The sequence below is a fragment of the Eulemur rufifrons genome, chromosome 3 (genome assembly GCF_041146395.1).
Source record: "Eulemur rufifrons isolate Redbay chromosome 3, OSU_ERuf_1, whole genome shotgun sequence".
In the NCBI taxonomy this organism is placed as follows: domain Eukaryota; kingdom Metazoa; phylum Chordata; class Mammalia; order Primates; family Lemuridae; genus Eulemur; species Eulemur rufifrons.
In genome coordinates, this window is record NC_090985.1 from 8,675,334 (window position 1) to 8,694,128 (window position 18,795).

Below are 18,795 nucleotides of genomic sequence, written 5' to 3' on the forward strand. Positions count from 1 at the left end.
ACTGTAAAATTTGATTCACACCTGTAGGTATAGGTAGAGTCTTACCAAGGGGACAGGGGGAGAAATAAGGCTGTGTTTGGGCAAACACTCTTCCTTGCTCTTGCATCCCCCTGCTTTAAAAATCTAAGATTGAGAAGTGAATTAGGGAAAAAGTACAAAGAGCAGTCCACCTTCCCTGCTTTGGTTCTAGCCTGAGCTTGTCTCTAGCCAAGACAAAGAAAGTCTTACCCTAATATAGTACAGATTACTGTAGTTCGTGACTGAAGATTCACAGTGACATCTCTGATTATATCCATATGCAAGCAGGAGTATAAAATATTGGTTTTAAAATTTCTGCATTAAAAATAAATTATGTCACTGTTATGTTATTACTTGGTGTTAAATCAATTGCAAATAGTAATGCAAATGCAAGTACAGAAAGTGGATGTGGAATACAGGAAGTGGAATACTTGGTTATAATGTGCTCCTCTAGCTTATCCAGTATATGCTTCTCTTATGGTTTATAAACATAATCTCAAGTAAGATAATAATTTCTAAACCTCTGACAATATATTCATACACTGCCTACTTGCTTACCCTATTTTGAGAAATATAGAATTTTCATAACAACAATTATTTCTCTATAGGACATTCCCTTTCAGACATCAGAAATCAAAAAAGCAAAGCACATCATAGAAGTAAATAATAATATCCAGGCACAGTGGCTCATGCTTGTAATCCCAGCACTTCAGGATGCTGAAGTTTGAGGCCAGGTGTTTGAGATCAGCATGGGCAACACAGCAAGACACATTTCTAAAATAAATAAATAAATAAAATTAAAAACATTTTTAAAAGCCTCAATAATTTTAAGAAAAACACGTTTTCAATAAGGCCTGAACAGACACCTCACCGAAGAAGATATGCAGATCTCAAAAAAGCATATGAAAAGACATTCAACATCATATGCCACTTGGAAATTGCAATTAAAACCACAATGAGATACCACTACACACCCAGTAAAATGGTCAAAATATGAAATACTCACACCAAATACTGATAAAGATATGGAAGAACAGAAACTCATTCTTTGCCGGTGGCAATGCAAAATGACACAGCCACTTTGGAAGACAGTTTACCAGTTTTTTATAAAACAAAAAATACTCTTAACATACGATACAGCAATCATGCTTTTTGGTATTTACTGAAATTAGTTGAAAATGTATGTCCACTATAGTACCCAAAATAGCATGGTACTGGCACAAGAACAAAGACATAGACCAATGGATCAGAACAGAGAACCCAGATCTAAAATCACCCTCATATAGCCATCTGATCTTTGACAAAGCAAACAAAAACATACACTGAGGAAAAGAATCCCTAATTCAACAAATGGTGCTGGGAAAATTGGATAGCCACATGTAGAACTCTGAAACAGGATCTGCACCTCTCACCACTCACAAAAATTAATTCACGATGGATAATAGACTTAAACCTAAGCCACAAAACTGTAAGAATTCTAGAAGAAAATGTTGGAAAAGCTCTTATAGATATTGGCCTAGGCAAAGAATTTATGAGGAAGACCCCAAAGGCAATCACAGCAGTAACAAAAATTAATAAATGGGACCTGATCAAATTAAAAATTTCTACACAACCAAGGAAACAATCAATAAAGTGAATAGACAACCAACAGAATAGGAGAAAATATTGGCATGCTATGCATCTGATAAAGGGCTAATAACCAAAATCTACAAAGAACTCAAGCAAGAAAAAAAATCAAACAACCCCATTAAAAAGTGGGCAAAAGATATAAAAAGAAGCTTTTCAGAAGAAGATAGATTAATGGCTAACAAACATATGAAAAATGCTCAATATCTCTAATCATCAGGGAAATGCAAATCAGAACCACAATGAGATATCACCTAACTCCGGTGAGAATGGCTTTTATCAAAAAGTCACAAAACAACAGATGCTGGCGTGAATGCAGAGAGAAAGGAACACTCATACACTACTGGTGGGACCGCAAACTAGTACAACCTCTAGGGAAAGTAGTATGGAGATATCTCAAAAAACTTAAAAGTAGACCTACCATTCGATCCAGCAATCCCATTACTGGGTATTTACCCAAAGGATAAAAAGTACTTTTATCAAAAAGATGCTTGCATTCAAATTCAAATAGTTTATTGAAAAACTATTCACAATCACAAAGATGTGGAATAAATTCAAGTGCCCATCAATACATGAGTGGATCAATAAAATGTTATATATTGTATACCATGGAGTACCACTCAGCCATAAAAAAATGGAGAACTAATAACTTTTGTAACAACCTGGATGGAACTGGAGACCATTCTTCTAAGTGAAGTATCATAAGAATGGAAAAACAAACACCACATGTATTCACTATTAAATTGGAACTAATTGATCAACACTCATGTGCACATATAGTAGTAAAACTCAATGGAAATCAAGCAGGTAGGAGTGGGGAGGAGGAGATGGGTAAATTCACACCTAACGAGTACAATGCACACTGTCTGGGTGATGGACACCCTTATAACTTTGACTCGAAATGTAAGAAAGCAATTCATGTAACCAAAATGTTTGTACCTCTGTAATATTTTGAAATTTAAAAAAAAAGAAAGAAAATGTATGTCCACTCAAAAACTTGGACATGAATGTTGTCTAAGTCTATTTGTGTTGCTATAAAGGAACATCTGAGCCTGGGTACTTTATAAGGGAAAGAGATTTCTTCAGTTCACAGTTCTGCAGGCTGCACAAGAAGTATGACACCAGGATCTGTTTCTGATGAGGGCCTCAGGAAACTTCTACTCATGATGGAAGGGGAAAGGGAGCCAGCATACACAGAGATAACATGACAAGAGAGCAGAAGCAAAGAGAGGGGAGGGAGGTGCCAGGCTCATTTTAACAACCAGATCTCAAAGGAATTAAGGATGAGAATTCACTCACACAAAAATAGCACCAAGCCATTTATGAGGGATTGATCCACCCTCATCACCCAAACACCTCCCATCAGGCCCCATCTCCAACACTGGGGGTCAGATTTCAACACAAGATTTGGTGGAGCCAACCAAACCATATCCAAACCATATCAAATGTTTAAAACAGCTTTATTCATAATCTCTAAAATTTGAAAGCAATCAAGATATCCTTCAATAAGTGAATGGAATTACAAACTGTGGTACATCCAGACAGTGGAATATTTAGTGCTAAAAACAAGTGAGTTATAACGTCATGAAAAGAAATGGAGAAACCTTAAATATATCTTGCTAAGAATCCAATCTTAAAAGGCCATATACTGTATGGTTCCAACTGTATGACATTCTAGAAATGGCAAATCTATAGAGAGAATAGAAAGGATCAGTGGTTTCCAGGGGTTCCAAGGGAAGGAGGGACAGAGAGATGAGTAGGTGGAACACAGAAGGTCATTAAGGCAGTAAAACTACTCTGTATGATACTATAACATTAGGATACATGTAATTATACGTTTGTCAAAACCCATAAAACGTCCTACACAAAGAATGCCCCTAATGTAAACTATGGATGTTAGTTAATAGTAATGTATAATTTATTGGCTTATCAGTTGTTACAAATGTATAACTTATGCAAAATGTTAATAATAGAGAAAACTGGGGGCGGGTAGAAATGGATATGTGGAAACTGTCTACTTTCTGTTCATTTTTTCTGCAAACCTAAACCTGCCCCCAAAGAAGCTATTTTTTAAAAAATCAAAGCACAATAATTTCAAGGCGAGCAGGAGTGGAGGAGTGAAAGGTTGGTTCTGAGTCTTGTTTCCAATCACCATTTTACTCTCACTATATTGTCAGCAAGATTTAAGGACAAAACCAGATTAAACTCTGTTTAATAGTGAGTCATTCAACAATTATCAGGTGTCTAATACATGTTAGATACTAATAAACGGCCTCTTCATACTGCTTCCCTAAAGTCTAATATACATGAAGATAATTTTGGCCATCTCTTTTGTCTTTACTGAGTATTTTACCCAAACTAATTCACATAAGTCCAATAGTATTGAATGTCCTTGCCAAATGTACCTTGGAGCCCTGTTTCTAAGGAGATGAGAGAAAAAAAAATTGCCACTCCCCCAAATATGATATTTTGATTAAGCAGAACCAGAATGGCCCAATCTTAAACCTCAGTCTTTAGAATATAAACTTATTAATTCAGTAATTAGAACATTTTGTTACCCAGAATCCTTTCTTTCCTTTTTACTGTCTCCACTCATGCTGCCTAATCCTACCCAGCATAAAATGCGCGCGCGCACACACACACACTCACACACACACACAGCCTGAGTCCAGTTCAGTAAAATATGAACTTTTTGCAATACTCTGCAAAATCAAAACCTGTCTTCAACTGGAGACTAGACTAGAAAAATCAATGTCTTAACCTCTAAGGGCAATTTCTGTATTCCATGTGATGTTAAGAATGAACCAGGTACATCAAAGATTTGAAAAGTAAAAAGGGCTTGAAATAGAAAGCCTAACTGGCTTCCAATACCCAGTTGCACCATCATCTTCCATACCAATTTTCCTCAGTGTAGAAGCTAATGCTTAGTGCCTGCATTGTATCAAAGAATGAAATTTAGCCACTGCACAGATTTGTGCAATAAATCCACAAAGAACTAAATTGATAAGAAAGAGACATCAGAAATCAAAAAGCAAAGCATGCTGATATCACAGAAAACTTAAAGATGCAAAGATTCTCTCTTTCTATTTAAAAAGCCACCAACAAGACAGAAAACCTACCATGTCCCATTTGTAAGGAAAGGATTTTCCTTTACTTTAAAGTCTTGTTGCTAAAAGCTGAAAGAACATTAGATTTATTTCTTTTGAGCAATGCTGTTTACTATCTTCAACCTCCAACTTTATTCTTTGAAATGAAATTATTCTTCATATGTCACCAATTTCGATTGCTTGAGATGAAAAAGGTAGAAAATAGCAATTCATAATTATGTATACACACTTTTAATTATTGTGTTCATTCATCTACCCACCCATCTACTAATAAGTAGGAAAGTGAATTTTGCTTCCTCTTCTTTTAGGTTGGTAGATGTCAACCTAAGTGTACAGATACTGTTAAAAGATAAAATATGCCACGGGCAGAGAAAAGACAGATAAATATAGTGTAGGTGATCCACAGCTAGTTCAGCCTCTGTGTTATTGAGACTAAACTGAGGAGTTGAATTTTTGTTGCTCCCTCCAAGAAAAAAAACCTCATCAAGAGTAATATCTGCTGGCATGGCTCCCGATGAGCAAGTTAGAGATGGATGTAATTTTAATACAACTTGTATGTATGGATGGTTGATATGATGAGCTAAGGGTGTAAGTAAATTCTGACCTGAAATTTCAGGTTGTGTGCACTTAATGCAGAAATATTTGGGGATGGCTCAATAGTTCTGTCTCCAGTGGCAGAATCTGTATCCAAGGGACAATCTGTCCTCATCCTTCTTGGAAAGGAAAAGTAGAAATTTGCTACTCAGGGGCTAAAGAAGAAAAGGGAAAAAAACAAATGGCAAACAAACTGCTGCAAAAGTCCATAGGGCCCTCTGGTTCCTTTCACTAAAGGATAAGCTTTCGTATTTTTTTTGGCACTTTCAGTAGAAGTAATTAAACTTTGGCAACTCCCAAATCTCTCTGTTTCTCTTCTCTTCCAGATGGAGGGGGTGGGAAGAGAGGTAAGGGGTCAGGCTCCCCTTCTGAGAGATTTGATTTAATACATCTCTCCAAAATCAATGGTTCCTTTGCTGGTAGATAGTGTGCCAGCTTCATCCCATTCCCAGGCAGAATGCCCACTGGAAGCAAAGTGGATGGGTATTAGAAAGTAGGGGGCTAAGGAAAGAGGAAGCATGTATCACTGCACCAAAACTTTAGCCAAGTGCCCAGACACTGGAGACGGGACAGGCAGAGGGGGAACAGTATTAAGAGAAATCTTAAACGGATTTTATATCCCTATTCCTGAGTCAGTTTCCAACTATTTCCTAAACAGCAACCTAATTAGCACATGAAAGTGGGATGTTAAAACATGCCTGAGATAGTGAGTCCTTTGGAGGGGAAGGTTTGTTCTGCAACCAGGGAATCCTGTATTTGGAAGGAAATCATCAAGAATGTCTACATGGAGAAATCGGTGACAGGGATGGTGGAATACTCAAGAGCAAGAGATCTTCCAGTTTCAAGAATAAATGGAAACCACTTCCTCAGGCTGAGAGATGCCAGACATTGCCACACATTCAGAATGGATGTGGACTTATACTGCCTTCTTCCTCTCACTGTTTTCTACTGAACTGTAATGAACCATTTGGCATGGGGCTTCATCTCCCATTATGAAGCAGGTCTACACCCAGCAACATATCAGCAGCCAGGGTGAGAGGCCTGATTTAAGATGTGTTGCTATTGCAAATGGGGCCTCCACTGGTCCACTGCTGGAGGAGCTGAGACCCTAGCATTCCACTTAGAAGGCTTTTGATGTTGATTCCAAGAGACCAAAGCCATGGCTAAAGTCTCTCTTCCCTCAGGACCTTACTTCTTTTTTCTACTAATGCATTTAACTTCAGAATTCTTACTTTCAAATTCTGAAGACATTTCCTGAGTCAAGACCTGATCTTTAAATAATTTTCCACCTTGTTTATAAAATAGAGGCAACCCATTCTAGCAAATCCTGATTATGATTCCATAATCATATTGTTAACTAGATTATTCATGCATTCCCCACTGGCTGTGCATTTTTCAACCCATTACAGATCTTTTCATATATGAGGAGGATATCAAAATTGACTGGGATTTGCCCAGAAATAGCGCTAACCAACTGATAGGATACTTGGGGTTGATCTCAAATCAGGGCTGTATATTCTGTGACTCCATTTCCATCTCTTTGAAATGAGGACGAATTTTTTTTGTCTTTTTATATATTCCAATTTCATTGTTGCTTATTGAACATAGAAACACAACAGCAATAGCTACCATTTATTGAGTACTTACATCTCTCAATGTCCTAGACGTTGTGCTAAGTACTTTACATAATGACCAAGTTTAATCCTCAGAATAATTTTACAAAGGAGGAATTTTTTATACCAACCACATTCCCACCATACTGCATGTGATGAATTAATAATCTAAAGCTCAGAGTTATTGATAATGAGGATTAGATTTCCTCTGACAAAGAGACTACTAGTGTCTACTAATGTCATGGTATTACAAAGAAAGAAAAGCAGGAAGCAAAGAAGAGAAGAAAGAAGGAAAACGAGGGAAGGAAGGAAGAAAGGGAGGGAGGGAGGAAGGAAAATAGGGAGGGAGGGAATGAGCAAGATACAGTTAACTACTGGTAGCTTAAATCTAACAGATATCATTCATAAATTTTGACATCTAATGGAAGGACTAAGCCAAGAGGCCTGGGCCCTGGCTTCAATCCGTTTATTAACCAGCTATGTGACTTTAAATACATGTTTATCCTGCCTGTCTCCATTTGTTTGTCTACTAGATGGGGTAATAATGATAATTTGCCTAAACCACATCAAAATTAAATAATATGGTGAACGTAGAAGAAATTAGGGAAATTAAAACTGCTATTAAATGGAATATGTCATTATGGATGATTCTGCCTAAAACACCGGTTAAAATGAAATGTCTCCCTTTCTTTCCTTTTGTTCCCATAGTACACCATTTGTGCCTTCTTCTTGAGTCTTAATTAGCTGGGAAGAACTTTATCTATCTTTCCAGAGAGAAAGAGCACCTTACTCATCTTTTTTTAAAGCATTTGTTTATTCATTTATTCATTCATTGAATTATTAATAATTAACTCACTTGTGTTCAACTGAAGCATGATTGATGCTTAACTTTACAGCCACATTTTTGTGCAACGTATTACACATTTTCAAGCCCACAATTCTAATTCAGAGTTTTTCCAAGGAATTCAAACTAATTGTATTATTAGCATAAGCAATGCATAACTGGAAATGTAAATATTCTAAAAGCAGAACCAAATAATGTGTTGCCCGGTCTCTTTCACAATTCCTGGCTTAAGGATTTGATAGCCCTCAACTGAGTGCTAACTGTCTATGGAGGAATCTGCTCATCCTTAATCAAATCTATACAATCACCTTTAAACCAAAAGACTATCAGTGAGCAGACTTCTTCCCATATATTATCCCCATCATCTCCTTTGCCAGTGGGTCATCCTGTCAAGCTTGCTCCATGGGGGTCTGGCTGGAGGTTAATGCAAATAAGCAGATGGGACAAAATGGTTTCAGTTACCACCAATCCTAGGGCATTTTAATATCCAGGAGAGCTTCACAAAAGGAGAAGTCTGCAGCAATTGCAAATGGAGTCAAGCAGGCTCTGGACCCTTGGTGTATGTCAGAGCTCACAGAGAATGCTGTTACAGATTTCTTCCTCTGCCTTGATTAAATTAGCATCAACTCTCCCTGGTCTACTATAGGAGTGCCCAGAATGTTTAAGATGTAAAATACCTTGGGACTGTGCCACTGAAAGAACAAGTCAGCCCAATTTTCTCTTTGTTGTATTCTCTGATTACAATACTGCTTAGCTAAAAAAGTGGATTCAGAAGTTGCTTTGGGGGTGAGGGCAAGGGTTAGAAAAGCAGGATTCCCCACCTAGGTTCTTTTTAATTCAGTTTCCTTTCTTAGGAACTGGTTCCTAGACTGCAGGTATCTCTGCCAATCTATCCATCTGAGGTGCCTTTAGAAGGAAAACAAAAAGCATACTGTTTGAGTGACAGATTTTTTAAACCCATCCCCGTACTGCCAGCGGATGACTTTTCCCAGAACACAGTCTAGGAGATATGCACAGAGGTGTCTTGACAGGTGGGTTGTCACATGGCAGTTGTCAGAAAACCACATCCCATACAATCCTTTTGCCATATCTTTGGAGTACTGCATGAAGGGTATTTTTGGTACAATGAACATGTGCCACCTACCTGGGTATATTTATATTTCTGGAAGGGTCCATGTGTGTACAAGATTTAGTGCACTGTGGACAAATTCAAGTCTGATATTTAAATGAAGTAACCATGTCAATTTAGAATAGTCATTTTTCCAGCCTAAGCATTCATAGCTCTGGGAGTGAAATGCGACACCCCTTTAAAACTCTTCACCAATTTGTTAACTTCCTTTGAACCCATTTCAGTTTGTTGGTGTTCTTCTCCAAGGATGTAGCCCAGAACTGGGCACAGTGTTCTATACATGTTCCCATTGTTAGTAACCATCACTTGTTACTATTGTCGAAGTGATTCAAAGTTAAATCTAACAAGTATGGCAAACCAAGTGTACCACCATTTTTGGACTGAATGTATTGGCAACTTAAGGTGCCTATATATAATTCAGTGGGTATTTTAATAAATTTTATTTCCAACACGGGGACTTATATTGTGAGAAGCACATTCTCATATATGCCTACCACCTATTGAACCCTAATTATGATACACAAGATAAAGTCTAGGACATTATCACCCAATTTGTTATTAACCAATTGGATCTCATTGCTTACCACCACTATTCGGAATGAATATTGAATTGGGGCTGATGGTTATCAAAATGGGAACCTTCCTGGGGAAGAGGTACTTGGATATTAGGTAAGGCTGAAAATTTCTGGCAAAAATAGAGCTTGATAGCTTACAAGGTCATCATGAAACATCATATTACCACTTACAGGCACTTACCAAAAGGAACACCAATTTTCCAAGTCATTATATATGGGTCCACTTATCAATCCATTCTCCATTTCCCTTCTCATTTCCCAAAGGATTTGAGGTACTTAGAAGAATATATTACATAAGTTAATTCCAAACATGAAAATAAAGCTAGACACAATGTCATTTAGAATAGGTAATTGAGACCAGGAAGAAAAAGTATAAATATAGAGGCAACTTGAACCTACACAGTTAAAATATTTAACTACAAATTTGTCCCTGGGCTCTATGGAAGCTAAAACAAAAATGGAAACAGTTTCAATTACATGATTTGCACAGTCTTTAAGGAGAAAATATACCAAATGATCAGGGGAAGGACATATAACTATAGAATATTCTCTATGGCAGATGAAACAACATGGAGCTAGTAAGTATTTCTTTATGACTGTAGCTCAAAAACTAAGTAAATACATCTTTGGTGGAAGAAAGTCAGCTCAGTGTGAAACCAATCTCTAGTCCCTCTACATGATTATCCTAAGATAAGTCATTCTCTTTTTCTTAGGGCAGGTAGTCATTAATCGGTGTCTCTCAAGAATCATTCTGAGTCATGGACTCTCTGTATTGAAAGACCCATTAAAGTTGCTAATCTATTCCAACCTCCCACTCAACGCTACAATATTATACACCATCCCAAAGACATTTGAGCAATGGCTAATCACTCTAGAAAGCATTCTACAGCAAGACGACCACTACTTTCTTAAGGCAGTCTGCTCCATTTTTAGATTTCTTTTTAAAATTAATATTTATATTCATCCTTACATTGACAATTCAGCAATTGGCCCTAGTTTTACTGCCTAAAGAGCAAGAAAATCTAAGTTGAATTTTTATATTTAAATATCACTAATGGGTCTATAATAAATCATCTGAAGATGATATCCTTTGTATAGGTACTGCCATGTTTTAAATTGACCTATTGCTTATGGGAACAGTTAGAGCAGTGTTCCCAACAGTGGAAAGCATACACATGGAAGTAAAAACTACAAAAAACTGATCACTAACTGTGGCAGAAGTCATTAAGTTTACTAACTCTGCCTTAGATGGAATACAGTTCAATCTCACTTGTTGACATGAATGGTGATGGCCCATCACATTGCTCTACATGTCTTCTTATGGGCTTTCCCTGGTGGCTTCTGTGTTATTGCTAATATTTCTTCTGTACTAGCAATCAAACAGGAAAGGTAGAACAGGCTATATCTTGCATTAAGAAAAAGCTACTTAGATTTCTAAGGTTGATCCCCATAGCCTCTGGAATTGGTTTTCTTGGCAACTGGTGTCCCTTATAAGTCCTACTAATTGTTGTTTCAGTCACAGTGGTCATGACAATGGTCTACTGTGATCTATCCAAAGTGTTAAATGCTCTGCACAGCTGCTCTATCATGTGATTGCCATGATGATACACCAACAGAAAGGTCAAGATCTCACAGTACGGTTGACTATGGTGACAATCCTTTAGCAGTGAATATCTAGAACTCTGGTCTTCTCTGAATGGGTCAATCTCTCATGAGCAAAAGAATAACAAAAACAGGGGCCAGAGAGAATGAATATACAAATGGCCAGACAAAATGTGACAATAAAACTCTGACTCACATATTGATGTGTTAAGAATAGCTTTAAAGTTGGGAGATTTTTACAGTAATCCAATAAAGAGATGATAGTGGCTCAAGGGTGGGAGAGATAGGAGGGGGTGAGGAGAGATAATAGTAGATAATGTAATGACATGGTGAAAAGTGGTAAGATTCTTGATTTATGAGGAACATAACAAGAGAATTTGGATTTGGATCAAATACAAGAAGGAAAGTCAGTCACGGTCGAATTTCAAGATTTTGGACTGAATAACCAGAAAGATGGAATTGACATCAGTGAAAATTGGAAAAGGTTTGGGAGAATTCAGGAACAGGTGAGAGGAGCAGGTTTTGGAGAATTCAGTGTGGAAGATGATAAATTTGAGATATCGATCAGACTGCTCAGTTTGGGATTAGAAGAAAAATCAGAACTAAAGAGATAAATTTGGAATTATCAGGATAAATAGGCACTTAAAGTTATGAGACTGGTTGAAGTTCTCAAAGGATTGAGGATGCATAGAGAGTAGAAGGTAATCAAGAATAGAGCCTTGAGTCATTTCATCAGTTCAGGGATGGGAAATAGAACCAGCAAAGGCATCAAAAAAGTAGTAACCAGAATGGTGGGGGAAAAATAATAACGCAAATAGCACAAAATGCAAACAATTGGCAAATTCAGGTAATTAGTGCTTCATACTGTTCTAAAATGATACCCCCAAAATGGAAGATTTCAAAACAATTAGTCATATTTTTTTAAAATCTATCCTTAGGTGTCCATGCATACACATACACATACACACACTAAGTAGATTCTAGAAAGATATGCATTAAAATTGAAAATTTTAAAAGTGGAATATGGGTGAGGGATGTTTAATATTTTTCATGTTCTCAGTTTTCTCAATAAACATTGAGAACACATTTGCCATCAAAGAAACAGTAAAGGCTTAATAAAATGCAAAAGACACTTTCTTCAGTTTGCTCTGGGGAAGAGCCATGATCAATCAACATGGGTTTTTGTTCGGTTTTTGCTGCCCTTCATAGGGTCAGGTTTAATTCTTCCCTGAGAGGGGTACTAAAAACAAAGCTCAGTCGCACTCACTGCACACAGAAGATTCCAGTAGTCAAGCTCAGCTTCCCAGGTAAGCCTGCTGTGCTCCATTGCAGAGGGCCTGACACACACTCCAGGGGTTGGATTTGATCAGGTTGTGGTTGCCTTGGCTTCTGACCCCAGGCAAATGAGTTCTAGGGGTATGTGAGCTTTAGCCTTATTAAAAATGTTGAAAAGCCAAATCTCACAGATCCCAGCACTCCCTGCAGTAACTTCTCCCATGCCGGGCACAGCAGGCAGGCCTGTCCTCAAAGGCGACTGCTGCCAATTTTCTTCTGGTAGGGGGCAGAAGGGGGGTGTTCCATTGTTTGGGTCGGCAGGATTCCTATTGGCTGAATCCTCTCAGTGATAACTGGAGGAGACCAACTGCATCAGAGAGCCTTTGATAAGGTCTTTAAGCGATCGAGACCCCCTAAGCTTAGATTCTTTTTTTTTTCAGCATATTATGGGGGTACAAAAGTTTAGGTTATGTATTGCCCATGCCGCCCCACCCCACCCCTGAGTCAGAGCTTCAAGCGTGTCCATTCCCCAGACAGTGCGCATCACAGATTCTTTATTCACCTACATTGAAGAGATTATATTCCCTGTCAGTAGCATAGCCAACTCAGGCTCACTCTGATTTCAAATGTAATAGTGTATTTATGAAGGTGTAATGCAGAATTTTTAACTTCTCTTCATGAACTTTATCCTTATCCCTAAATGTAATTTTCTAACTGGGCAATTACACATGAGTATTATTTGACCTTTAAAGAAGTTCATATTTATAATAGAATCATGAAGAATAATGACCAGTATATATTAGTAAATAGTGACACTTTCCATATAAATACATATATGTACAAACTCATTATTTATTTCAGAAAAAGGATGGTGTCTAAATGACAACTCTGGGTTCCTAGTGAGTCCTCAGGGCCTGTGGAAGAGCTGGAAGCTTCCTACTCCACTATGACTTTCACTTTGAAAGTGGCCCTCACTTCTGAAGGTTCCCCAGCCCAGACACCGCTGTGCAGCCGCGATGCAGGTTCCCATAGCAGCGTCTCCCCTGTTCTTGGTCACTTTCTGTGGTTGCTCATGGGTACTGATGTTAGTCAGTGTGCCTCTATGTTTTTCTAACAAAAACTTTTTTTTCCTGAGTTGTGAGTTTTCCTGAATCATTGTATCTTCAAAGAAAACACTCAGGAAATGATACACCCCTTTCACTGCCCTAAACTCAATGACATCTGGACAGAACATTTCCAGGAGTATACCCTGCACCACTTGATCTTTGTGTCTTTGCTTATGTTGCTCCTTCTTCTGGGAAAGCCCTCCTACCAATTCCTGCTGATAAAATTACACCTGCTTTCCCAAACCTTTTCCCAACCAGCCCCTCCATAATGCCTTCTTTGACACCCCTCAAGTAACCAAATAAATACCCTCCTTCTCTGAACAACGAAAGCATGCTACCATACGTGTGACTCTGATTGCATCTCCCTTGCTGTGCAGTTTCTTAGCACCTACCTCCTTGAAGGGCTCCCGGAAGAGGCAAGGGAGCAGAGGTCAGAGCAAAGATTGAGAGAAATCCAACTTAGTTTGCATCCCTGCTGTCTTATTTCACTTTTATGTGACTTTAGAGATATTATTCCACCTCCTGAGTTTCCTCATCTGTAGATGGGAGATAAATATAATACCTACTCATAAGTTGGTGGTGAGAGTGAACTAAGACCATGCCTATAACACACTCACTGAAGCAGTATGGTAGAGCAGTGAGGAACAATGGCTCAAGGTGTGAATCTGGTTGGGTTCAAGTCCAAGCTCTTTCAACTTACTCTCTATGTGATCTTGGACATGTTACCCAACTATTTGTTGCCCTACTTTCCTCATCCTAAAACATATATGATAAAAATAGCAACTACCTAATAGGTTTATACTGACAGTTAATCTAACACATGCAAATGTAAGAACACATAGTAAGCTCTAATAAATACTCTGATTTATTATGAGGTTCAGGGCAAGCAAGGTAAGCTCATGGCAAGCACTTAAATAACATTACTTACTATCATTCACAGTCATGAATGCTTCCTGCACGACCTTAGAAGTTGCCCTGCCTGGATAACTTAGAATTACAGATTAGGAATGAAAGAGAGAGAGACAGACTGAGAGACTAAGTGAGAGAGAGAAAGAGAGAGAGAGAGAGAGAGAGATTGATTTAATATCCCTTCCTCTTCTCCTTTCTGATTCAATTTTATCAAGTTATCTCTCAGATAAGAATGTTCTTCCCTGTGAAGCTGGACCCAAATCCATTGGTTCTATTCAGTGCATGAGCGTGCTAACAGCATGCTTGTGTGTCCAAATAGACGCTGAGCATCATAAAAGCCCTTTCCACAGTGATAGCAGTACACTGCAGAGCATGGCTTGCTATTAATTTTCTTTCTGCTTCACCTTCACAGTCAGCCTAGAACTTCTGAGCTCCTTGTCCACCATTGTTCTGAATTTGCTAATCATTCCTTTCAGTCTACTCTGAAAGCAACCTGGATTTCACACCTAGCCTCCAATCTTTGTGAAACGTAGTAACCAAATGACAAAAGAAGAAGCCTTCCAAGGGAAACATGTGCTCTTAGAACATCAGTTCCTGGACTCCTTGAGCCTTTTTTTTCTTATCTTTTGTCTATTTTATGTTTAAAAGGAGCTATGTGTATATTTGCTAATTTGAAATCTATTGGTTTTGCCTTCGCTCTTATTTTACTCTTAGCCTTGGTCAGCTCTCCCTTATCTTCTGACTCCATCATACTCTAGCCTGCTGACAACCTCCAAACTTTGGGGCATTTGTAAAATTAAATTTCCATGCTGGCTTCTATTTTTTTTTTTCTCTTAGAGAACATAATAGTCTGTTACGTTTACATTTCCCAACTGATAACACTATGCTGTTTTTTTTTTTTTTTGAAAAAAAAAAAAACATTATAAAGCATTATAACCTTAATAAACTTAAGGAACTACAAAAGTCTAGGGCTTGAAAGATTATATAGACCAATAAGTCAATTTCCCTGTTCAAATACCTTCAGAGTTAAAGAATAACTTGGATATCATCCAACTCAACCTTTTGATTTTTCAGTTAAGGACACCAAGACTCAAAGAGGGGACCAAAGAAACTAAATATTTGTAACTAAGCAATGGTTCTCAACAACGGGTGACTTTGACCCACAAGGGGACAACTGGCAATGTCTAAATACATATTTGTTTGTCAAAACTACAGAGGTTCTACTGGCATCTCGTGGGTAAAGGCCAGGGATGTAGCTAAACATCATACAATGCACAGGTCAGTCCCCATAACAAAGAATTATCCAGGCCAAAATGTCAATAGTGCTGAAGTTGAGAAACTCCAAGCTAGAGAGATCACCCTTGCTTCAGTAATCCTTTTAGGATCTCATGCCAACATATATCCATGATCACCTCATAATCCAAATTAAACTCATCTCCTGTGTCCTTGCCTGCTGGTTTCCATTTTACCACCTTCCTAGATAATCTCTGTAATGTTTCCTGACTGAGACTACAAATGGTCTTATTTCTGTACCTATGTGAGCCAGTGAGGAAGTAGCTATACCAGGGAGATTTGGGGGGAGAGGGAGATTTCATTTCTAGGTTATATTTGAGGGTTGATCATGACAGCTGTACTCAACCCATTGGTGGGTGACTGAAGAGTGCCCGAGGGATGTTATGACACACAAATTGATTTGTTATGGAAACTGGCAATGGATGACATGGTAAATGAGATTTCAAATGAATGATACCATGATGATCCAATTTGGAACTAACATAATGACTTTTGCAATGGCCTCTTTTAGGGTACCATTTCATAAGAGCTAAAGAATATAGATATACAAACCAATCCTTGAATTTCTTTCTATGATAACATAGCTGAATGAGAAAACTTATAAGAAATGTTGATACTAGATCTTGCCATTAGCTGATTTGGGTGGGGGAAAGGGAAGTAAGAAGGGGCCTATCAAAATCAAGAGATGACAAATTTTGAAAAAAATATTTAAAAGTAGCCGTTCCATTTCTATTTTGCCTTTCTTCCTTTTGCCCAGTTATTAAGCTTAAATGTGCTTTATATGGTTGAACTTAAAGCCCACAGGGAAATATAACTTTTCACACTGACCATGAACAAGATGTCAAAACCAAGCCAGGCTTTAATTTGATGAATGATATTTTATAATGTCTAGTTACATAATTTTTTTCAAAACTTTGACCTAGCAATTCCCATTTTGGAACTCTAACCTGTTTGAAAATATTGGTAGTGAGTAGGGAAACGTTTATACATTAAGATCTTATACTTATTGTTGCACAATATAGCAAAAGTTTGGATGTAACCTAAATGTCTAACAATTTTAAGTAAATTCTGATGTAATAAATGTAATGGTGAAAGAAAATGCATAGTCTGAGAAGCATGAAGTCTTCAAAGCAATGTGGGAAATTCTTATGCTAAATTGTTAATTGAAAAATAAAGGATCCCAAAATTATGGCTGGATAGGAGGAATAAGTTCTAGTGTTCTATAGCACTATAAAATGAATATAGTTAACAGTAAGTTATCGTACATGTTTAAAAAGCTAGAAAAGAGGATTTTGAATATTCCCAACACAAAACAATGATAAATATTTGGTGTGATGTATATCCTAAATACCCTGATTTAATAATTACACATTGCATACATGCATGGAAATATCACTTGGTACTCCATAAATATGTCTGATTATTTATGTGTCAACTAAAAATAAAAGGAAAAAAATTAATGATCCACAAATATATGTACAGATTGATTACCAGCCTATAAAAGATGGACATGTGAAGAAAGTCTAGAATGAAACACCAAAATGACAAAAACAATGATAGAAACAAATCCATGCATTTATAGGCAATACTGGTTTTCTTATTATTTCTTGACCTTTTCTATAATATAGTTAGAAAAAACATATATATATATATATATATATATATATATGTATGCACAGTCAAGTTTGACTCAGAGTCCCTTTCTTCAGCCAAAATACCAAAGTACAGATTTGCATTTCTAGGAAGTTAGTAGTATCAAGGAAACCTATAATAAGAATTTTGGAGTGCACAGAAGAATAAGCATTATAATTTAAATTAGGCTGCAACAAGGATAAGGTCAGCTGTGTTGGAGCAGTAATGAGTGTATGTTAGAAAGTCCCTCCTAAGGTTAACTTGGGCATTTCACATTCTCTTGTAATAATGGTCTGATCATAGTCTCAAGAATTTCACAGAAGACATTGGCCATGGAGTTCATCTATTAAGCCAAAGTCTGCTTCTTTAGTTGCTTCCTTAAAATCCAGAGATGTTGCTAGTTTCTCTGACTATGCTTCACTTCCTAATACATATGCTCATCCAAACATACCCACAAGATTATTTCCCTTCTCACATTTCAAACATCAAATCCAGTCCAGAGATTTGGTAATCATCACAGACTTCTCCCACTTCTTCATCCCTGAATGCCTCAGGCAGCTCGTTGTCAGGTAGACCTGTTAATTCCACCACCTGAATCCCTCTTGAATGTGCCGGTCTTGTTTCCTGCCCTCCCTCCTACCATGGGCTCTTACACACACCTTCTGACTGGTCTCTCTAAAGCCAGTCCCATCCATCACACAACTGTTAAAAAACAGCTGCGATCCCATTATTTCTCTGTTGAAATCAGTGGATCGCTACTATCTCTGAAATAAATTCCATCCCTCTTAGGTGGGCTCTCAGGCTCTTTTTATCTGACCATTGCTTGCTTCTACTAGAATTCCAAAATCGAGTCCTATTACTGAATGGAACACATTTTTCTCAGCACAATTAGATAGAGTTGGAGACAGTAGAAATATCAGCTTTCTCATTTCAGGCACTATGGTAATTTTAACATAATCTAATATCGCAGTCTCATTTTTAACAGTTGTAGTTCATATTTGATTTATAAGTAAAATTTCTAAATATTTTTATAAACCTTCTTGTAGTTAAGTGATTTCCTTTTTGTTTTAACAAAGTGCAAGGCTTCCTAATTATCCCTATGAAGCTCCTCTTTTGAGATTCTGCCCAGGATTCCATTTTGCTAAGATCTTTTTAGGCACAAATTTTGTCATGTAATGCAATAACTGCTTATCTCAGCTTTGTGAGATCTGAAGATTTTTATCAACACGAGGCAAAGTGTTATAATTAAGGAACACCACTGACTGCTCTTCAAGTATTTGTAATGCCACTGAAATTTTCTCCATTTCTCTTGGTTTTCACATCGGTAGGATGGGTAGAACAATATATCATGGTAAAAATGAGGATTAGCTAGCATTCTGTTTCAGACACTATACTAAGTGCATTAAATATTAATATATATATGCTGAAGGAGGTACAATCATTAGCCCTGCTTTTTTTCTGATGACTACACT

General features: G+C 37.5%; 1 protein-coding gene across 1 annotated transcript in view; it reads right to left on the reverse strand.

Annotated features, from left to right (window-relative positions):
* AGBL1 (AGBL carboxypeptidase 1) overlaps positions 1-18,795 on the reverse strand; it is a 439,634-nt gene that overhangs the window by 69,227 nt on the left and 351,612 nt on the right. Inside the window, 1 exon segment of the mRNA XM_069465752.1 lies at positions 17,915-17,924. Within this exon segment, the coding sequence (XP_069321853.1) occupies positions 17,915-17,924 (10 nt within the window).